General features: G+C 36.7%; 1 protein-coding gene and 1 long non-coding RNA gene across 3 annotated transcripts in view; one reads left to right on the top strand and one right to left on the bottom strand.

Annotated features, from left to right (window-relative positions):
* Positions 1 to 1,078, top strand: part of LOC107722416 (synaptotagmin-13-like) — a 19,263-nt gene extending 18,185 nt beyond the window's left edge. For both annotated transcript variants that reach the window (XM_016530778.1, XM_016530776.1), the window contains exon 6: positions 423 to 1,078. In XM_016530778.1, the coding sequence (XP_016386264.1) occupies positions 423 to 727 (305 nt within the window). In that variant the 3' untranslated portion in view covers positions 728 to 1,078. The remainder of the gene's footprint in view (positions 1 to 422) is intronic.
* On the bottom strand, positions 1,018 to 1,939 carry LOC107722417 (uncharacterized). The gene is made up of 3 exons (XR_001637808.1): positions 1,651 to 1,939; positions 1,387 to 1,388; positions 1,018 to 1,030 (listed from the first exon to the last, which is right to left on the bottom strand). It is a non-coding gene; the product is annotated as an uncharacterized LOC107722417 (long non-coding RNA).
* Positions 1,940 to 8,788: the final 6,849 nt, after the last annotated feature.

Raw genomic sequence — 8,788 nt, forward strand, 5'->3', positions numbered from 1 at the left:
TTTTTTTTTTTTTTTTAAGAAGTCTCTTATGCTCACCCAGGCTGCATTTATTTGATACAATGAAAGCAATAAAAACTTTAACATTGTGAAGTACAATTTAAAAGAATGGTTTTCTATTTGAATATATTTTAAAATGTAACTTGTTCCATTGAAGACTGGAAGATCACAGGAATAAATTATATATTCAAATAGAAAGCAGTTCTTTTAAAACTGAAATAATATTTCACAATATTACTGTAAATGCAGCCTGGGTAAGCATGAGGAATAACTTTAAAAAAAAACATTCAAATGTCTTTATAATGTTTTTATCCATCCACCCACTTTCCAAAACACTGGTTCTAAATAAATAAATATGATACATACAATATTAATGTCAATAGGTGTAATAAAGAGAACACTGTATCCTGTATGTTTTCCGATAGATTTATCGGTAAAGCTGACCTTGAAACACCAAAATGCCAAGCTGAAAAAGAAGCAGACACGGCGAGTGAAGCACAAGATGAATCCGGTATGGAATGAGATGATGATGTTGGAGCTGCCCAGTGAGCTATTGGCTAAATCCAGCGTGGAGTTGGAGGTACTGAACCTGGTCAGTCCCGGCACCCTGCTCCCTCTGGGCCGCTGCATGCTGGGGCTCCACACCTCCGACACCGGCCTGCAGCACTGGAAACAGATGCTAGATAATCCACGCAAGCAAATTGCAATGTGGCATCCACTTTACACCTAAGAATACAGGTTAATATTCTACAAAACACCACCTACACGCAATGATTGGTTAAACATGTGGTTGGAGTTTTATGATAGTACTCTATTCCTATGTAAAAAATATGCAATACTCCAATATAATAAATATTTAAGTAGATTAATGAGTGAACAAAAGTTGTTATCGTTATGTATTATAAGACTATTTTCTCTGAAGGTAAAAGCTGCTGGAGACAGTCACATACAGTACTAATATATTGTTACACAATAGTGTAAGCAGTGCTGCATTTACCTTTGGTGTTAATGTTGTTAATGTGTCTTCAAATTACTCAATGCTATTTTACACTGGTCTGACTTGGAGCCATCCTCATCTCCTAACACTAGTCAGATATAAAATATGACTGAACAGCCCACTCAGTCAATATCATAGTGACTGATGGGAGAGAGAGGCAAATGGCTCATATCTGATACACTGCAGAGTGTAAAGCCTGGCTGGATCAGATCAGGAGAAAGGTTAAACTACTGTATCTAACCAGGTTTGGCAGAACAGATGTCCCTCATACTGTAACTCATCATAAACGAACACTCACAGCAAATATTAGGGTTAAACAATCTTTGTCAGATGAAGCCCTTATATGATCCGCAGGCAGAGTTTTTCTGTCAGTCTATTGTGGTTGGGAACACAACTTACAGAGTTCGAAAAACATTCAAATATAAATAATTAATTTTTAAGTTTAATAACATGCAGTTTTGGTTTTCCTGCTATGAAGGCTTATGGATCCTCTTAGTCACACTGTCAGCTGGAAAGATGGAGCCCTGCTCACTAACTGTAGATTGTGGCTAGTACCTTCACAGCAGTAACACACTAAATAAATATACAGGGTCTCAATAGGGCAGCTTTACTCTTCTCAAGATGCATGTATACAGAAAAAAATGTAAATCTACCACTAAATGCAAATATATATAAACAACAGGATATGTATACTATATATGTGTATTAGCAGGATGACGGATCACAATAGGTACTGCCTGGCTCCAGGAAAGTTACTATGGGCAGTTACTTTATCATCATTATACACTTGAGTGTAATGGAGGAGGATGCTTTCTACCATTATTGTACTTTGGGACATTTTTTAAAAATTTAACTCGCTAACTGGAATGAAAATTACTCAGTTTGGAGACCTTTGAAAGCCTGTTAAAAAAAAAAAATAAAGGTATTTGCAAATTTTATCTCACAGTTCAGACTTTGTTTCTTGCTATTCTGATTTTTTTTCTTCTCATAACTTTGAGAAATCGAAATCTGAATTGTGAATAAAAAGACTGAAAAGTTCCAATGCAAAAGCCTATAAAAAAACAACTTGGTCAAAAATGAGATAACGATACTGAGTGAATGTTCTCCATACACAGTATATGTTTATCAAGTACTTTCACTTCAAATGTGCTAAATCGCAGCCTCAACCCATTCAGAAGTACCAGTACTTACATAGAAACCTATTAATAGCCAGAAAGAAATGCTAATTTTAAAGAAAAACGTCAGACGTACTTAGAGGCTTTTGCATCTGAACTCTTCAAGTATAGACACAGAATTGTGAGATATAATGAGATATAATGCTTGTGAGAGAAAACAATTGCGAGACATTAACTTCTGAATTCTGAATTTTTTTCTTGTAATTCCAAATTTTCATCTCACAATTCTTTATATCTCGCAATTCTCTCGCTCTGATAAAAACTTGCAATTATAAGTTAACATTTTGCACTTCTGATCTTTTTTTTCTTGCAATTCTATTATAAACTCAGAATTGTGAGATAAAGTCACAATTACCTTTTTTATTTCTTTATTCTGTGGCAGAAATGAGCTTCCATATATCACTTATCAAACTACAGCTCTATAGCTCAATGTTGTAAAATGTTGAAATTTCGTCTCATTAAAGATGTTGGTCCCATGTAAAAGTATGGACTTTTTAACCTAAAAGTATGGACTAAAACCTAAGTTAGTACTTCTTTCCAATTCCAAGTCAAATTGTAGCCAAACAAAACCAGCAATGATTTATTCCAAAAAAGTATTACAGTTTCTTAGAGGCTTTTGCATCTGAACTCTTCAAGTATAGACACAGAATTGTGAGATATAATGAGATATAATGCTTGTGAGAGAAAACAATTGCGAGACATTAACTTCTGAATTCTGAATTTTTTTCTTGTAATTCCAAATTTTCATCTCACAATTCTTTATATCTCGCAATTCTCTCGCTCTGATAAAAACTTGCAATTATAAGTTAACATTTTGCACTTCTGATCTTTTTTTTCTTGCAATTCTATTATAAACTCAGAATTGTGAGATAAAGTCACAATTACCTTTTTTATTTCTTTATTCTGTGGCAGAAATGAGCTTCCATATATCACTTATCAAACTACAGCTCTATAGCTCAATGTTGTAAAATGTTGAAATTTCGTCTCATTAAAGATGTTGGTCCCATGTAAAAGTATGGACTTTTTAACCTAAAAGTATGGACTAAAACCTAAGTTAGTACTTCTTTCCAATTCCAAGTCAAATTGTAGCCAAACAAAACCAGCAATGATTTATTCCAAAAAAGTATTACAGTTTCACTAGGAGTGCACATTCTAGGTGACATGCCAAATGCCACTAAAATCAAATATCGTGCATCTATCTGGAAAGGAATGCATATTTTGTGCTATAACCAACACAGTAGTCATTCAGCCAAATGGTAAAACCAATCAATCAGCTGTAGGCAAATATTCAGCTAAGTCATACATGCAAGATATTTGCTGAAGTATTTGTTGTGTGTATTTTAGTCTTAATCTGTTTTGTGTGACCTGATCACAATACAATCTCTGACTAGATCATAAATTATTCTTCAGACTTTAGTTTCATTATTTTGACTTTTTAATATCATCAAATTAAAAGCAATGTTTTAATTACTAATAATCCAGTTAATTATTAGATCATAAAAAGATATGTTTATGTCACATATGTGTAACTATTTTGATAAATTTAGCTTTAAATATATTTGTAGAGGTTCCTTGGGTAGCCGTTAAAAGCAGTGAAATCCCCCGTCTTGTGGGTAAATACATTAGATAACAATCTCAGTTTGCCCTTCAGTCACGTTTGAATATTTACGGTGCAATGGTTATTGAATTAACATCATTTCTGTGCCTGATACTTTTCCAGAGAGGGATGACCAGTGGAATGTTAATCACTGCAATCTGATCCATCTATAGCCTATGACTTACTGCATAACACTCTCGATTTCATACTGACAGAAATGTATTTTTAACCCACAGATATGCTTGAAACAAATAGCCGTGTGTTGGTGTGAAATAAATGTTCCTTTCTCGAATGTGTTTTTTCTCACGTGTGTTTGTTTGATGTCAGAGATTTGACAAATCTATTTATAGTATTGGTCAGACTTGATAGATGACAAGCAGATGAGCAATATCAGGAAGTGACAGATATCCAGACCAACAGCACCTCCCACAATCAGCGGCAAATGAACACACTGAGAAATATATCTGAGAAATATATCAGAGAAAGAGAGAGAGCAAGAATGGGAAACAAAATGGATCACAGCATATTAAAGTCATCTTTCTTTTACCTTGTATTTCTCCCTCTCATCTTCAAAATAAATAGTGTCTTGTTGCATAACAGGTGACATGTGAATGTGTTCCGTGTGGTTTTTGGTGCAGGGCATGACAGGGCACAGTAGGCCTATATATGTCTCATTATAGTTTGTATAATCAGAATGTACGAGTCCACTGTCTGTCTGCTCGACAGACTTGAAAATGGCACAGGATACCAGCGGTAACTGCAATGCATCACTGATGAGCTTCTTACATAATCCCGCTGATAAAAAAAACTCCCACCTGCTAGATATTGCCCTGCTAGAGCTAAAAATTATTTTGCTGGCTCGCTCTTCCCGGAGGAGCTGTGTTTGTGTGTGTGTGTTTGTGTGAATGAATTAGAGAATACACAACACATCACATGACAAATGTCTTTTTGTCTGTTTCTGTCCTTATTTCAGGAGGACTGAGTGAAAAATTATAGCTGATCACTGATAACAGGCTTATTGATCAAGGTTAAATAAGTGGGAAGAATGACCTGTGGAAAGGATTTTCATCACTCTTCCATACACACATGTTTAAATGTACCGAGAGAGAGCTCATTAAAGCTTCCCATTATGGCTTTCTGTGTGAAAACCACAAAATTACACCTCATTACTTTCTTTGCCCAGCATGGACAGCTTTAAAAACACTGTCCTCATTCACACTGAACACAACACTGCTTTGAAGAAACCCGTCTGAAATCCCCCGTCACACTGAGAGGAGTTCTTCCCAAAGAAACAACACATGAAATATAGATAGAGGCAAAAGCTGCCCTAGAAAATGTTTCTTTCTGATGCTGAGCTGAGTGATAATTTTGCTCTCAGACAAAACAAGGAGAGAAAAAGCTCCCGCATGGAGCAACCTATACTGCTTTGTATAATCTCTTCTGTCTTTCTCTCCTCTGCGTGGTCTGTTTAATATTGCTGAATTACTGTGGTATCTGCCAGTACAAACAGAAACAGAGGGAGAGGAGCAGAACATCTTGAACACACACAAACACTCTTAACTCACTACCATGTGCAGTGAGATTTAATGAAAATCTTGGATTCAAAATCTAATTTAAACCTTGAATTAATAAGAAATGTTTTAGGATGTAACAAAATTGTAATGAAATGTTATGTTGTAAAATTAACAAGAATGTTTAGGATTTTACAACAGTTAGTTTGTCCTCAAAATTGTTTGGTTGAGCGCTGACATACCAGTACTGAGAGTTCTCACTGTTTCCATCACTCCGCTTGTCTGTATCTGTGTGTTCCTGACAGACTGTCCATCTGTCCATTCATTGGTGGTGGGGATTTTTTCAGTGACTCAGTAACATTACATTACACCAGGAAGTGGTGATAATTTTTATGAGTGAGTCATTGAAACATTAATTCAACCAATTCATTCAAAACCAATAAGTGTGCCAAAGCATAGTATGTTGAACAGGAGTTATTAATAATCAATATCTAACCTGAGGAAAAATGTTTCATTTTATTGATATAGACCCAGTGATATAATTAATGTTTGACAGGAATGAAAATAAGACTGAGGGATAGAAATACAGTGCGTCCAATGGATTGTACTGTTGACTAAACATCTTTTGTTTAAATATATACACACACACACACACACACAGTGGAGTTCAAAATTAGAGAACAATCCATGAATATGTAGGATATCAGACCGAATCAGACAATCTAAGATTTGGTCAAAACATGGTTGAAACATGAGGAGCCGAATTCCACAGAGGCCCAAGACAACAGGATGTTCATAAATCAGACCCTAGCACTAGCCAGTCTGAAGCAAGCCTAACCAACTCTTTCACAGAACAGCTTTCAACATTAACACAAAAGGAACACACTGATCATAACAACTCAGGAAGGAGATTGTCAATTTTAGGGCAAGTAATCAAGATTAAATGGTCAAAGAGATGACAGCATGACCCTCATGTGATAGTAAACACAGTCAGGAGCCCTGTAGATTGACTTCCCCCAACTCTAACAAAGAACAGACTTTCAGAGATTCCTTACAGACCTCTTAATCTCAGGTCTTCATACATTCACATACATTCACAGAATGGCACAGAAACTGCCTTTCCATGCACCAAAATGAACTAAAAGGACTTGTGAGCAACTAATAATTTCTATGCATAACTCCATATTATGTATGTAACCCACACGTTTAACCATCATGTCTTAATCATTTATTGTGTATGTATTTTGAATAACTATTGAATAGTTTATAGGATTATATTCATGTTGGGTATGTATGTGTTTGAATCTTCTTGCTTGAAACGTTTCTTCCAATCAATTCTTTGTCAAATGTATCATATTCTTGTTATGAATCGCTGGCCGTCTCAGTGATCAGCCGTAAAACAGTGATTCTGTCCAAATTCCCTTTAAAATCTTAAATGATTCCCTTTGAGCTAAATTGACCTGTTTCCCTTACAAATACTTGATTTTTCTGAAATATTGTTAATCTTCATCCCTCAAAATTTGAAGGTATATTAGCTGTATAACACTGTACTAGTGTTTGACAAAATAACCAAGGCATTTCAACAAAAACCTAATTTTTGTGGAAGACAGTGATCAGAATTAGAGAACAGTAACGACTGTAGCACAAAAGATGATTACAACTAAAATTTTGGAGGGTTACAGCTGTCAGAAATTAATAGGAAGTGTAGAGGCCCTTGCTTTGAATTACTTCAGGATATCACTAGTTTCTCACACTGCGCTGGGGGGGGGTCCACTTTTTTCCACTCTCTTCCATAGTTAGGTTCCCCAGTTTGACGCCAAACTAAATGTTTCCCATCTCACCCAAATAAATTAAACTTGCTAAACAGATACAATACATTTGGCCTTTTAACTATTAAATGCATCATGCAAAAAAAAAAAAAAGAAGAGTTCAGTATGATAGACTCACAACCCCAGTCCATCAATGAACAAATCCAGCATTAAGGCATTTTAACTTTAACCCATTGCTTCTGGCCAAAATACCCATTGGTGAGCAACTGATGTATTGTTAAATATCTTCAAATTTCGATGAAGAAACATCTACATCTTGAATGGCCTAAGGGTGAGAAATTTTTTATTTTGGGCTAAACTATTCCTTTAATAACATGTCCATCACACAAACATGCATGGACATAATCATGATTCACAACATGATTGCAGGGCCATTCAGACGATAATGAACTCTGATTTTTAAAAAAATCAGGTGCACACCCTTTTTCTCCTTCTCAAATGTACAGAAAGAGGGGGTGCTGATTTATGGTTCCTGACATTACACATACCCCTCCACATGTCACTTTTCGATGTAACCTACGCTCACTCTCACCCTCCCGGCTATCTGCCATGGTTTCATCTTCGCTTCCTTCCACTGAACAGTTATCATCTCTTGATGTTAACAGTGCTACTGATACTTTCTGCTCAACTCTTATGTCTTGTTTAGACACTGTCTGCCCCTTGTCTTCCAGGCCAGCTCGTACCACCTCTTCTGCCCCTTGGCAATCTGATGTTCTCCTCCTTCAAATACAGCTAGAAACCTTGGAGTTGTGATTGATGATAAGTTGAATTTCTCAGACCACATTGCTAAAACTGCCCGGTCCTGCAGATTTGCTTTATACAACATTAGGAAGATCAGGCCCTTTCTTTCAGAACATGCAACACAACTCCTTGTTCAAGCTCTTGTTCTATCCAGGCTGGACTATTGCAATGTTCTCTTGGCAGGTCTTCCAGCCACTTTTATTAAACCTCTACAATTAATCCAAAATGCCCTGCAAGATTAATCTTTAATGAGCCGAAAAGAACGCACGTCACACCTCTGTTCATCAATTTGCACTGACTACCAGTAGCTGCTTACAAACAGTCAAACACATCTTACCAGCAAACATACACTTGTTTTCATCCCTCTCTCTACTCTCTGAGGCAGAAGTCTCTAAACTCATCCTTTCCAATCATCCTACTACTTGTCCGCTTGATCCTATTCCATCTCATCTCCTTCAAGCCATTTCTCCTGCTGTTGTACCTGCACTCACTCACATCGTTAACACATCCCTTCACACTGGTGTTTTTCCCTCAACATTTAAACAGGCTCGTATAACCCCACTTCTTAAGAAACCCACTCTTAACCCAACTCTTCTAGAGGACTACAGACTGATTTCCCTTTCACCTTTCATTGCAAAAACACTTGAACGAGTTGTGTTCAACCAAGTCTCAGCCTTTCTCACACAGAACAACCTCCTGGACAGCAACCAATCTGGCTTCAGAAGTGGACATTCGACCGAGACTGCCTTGCTTTCAGTTGTTGAAGCCCTAAGACTGGCAAGAGCGGCTTCCAAATCTTCTATACTTATTTTGCTGGATCTGTCTGCTGCTTTTGATACGGTGAACCACCAGATTCTCCTGTCAACCCTATTGGAAAATGGCATCTCAGGAACCGCACGCCAGTGGTTTGAGTTTGAGTCTTATCTCTCAGATAGGTCCTT

Source organism: Sinocyclocheilus rhinocerous, unplaced genomic scaffold, assembly GCF_001515625.1.
Source record: "Sinocyclocheilus rhinocerous isolate Xijiao unplaced genomic scaffold, SAMN03320098_v1.1 scaffold1115, whole genome shotgun sequence".
NCBI lineage: Eukaryota > Metazoa > Chordata > Actinopteri > Cypriniformes > Cyprinidae > Sinocyclocheilus > Sinocyclocheilus rhinocerous.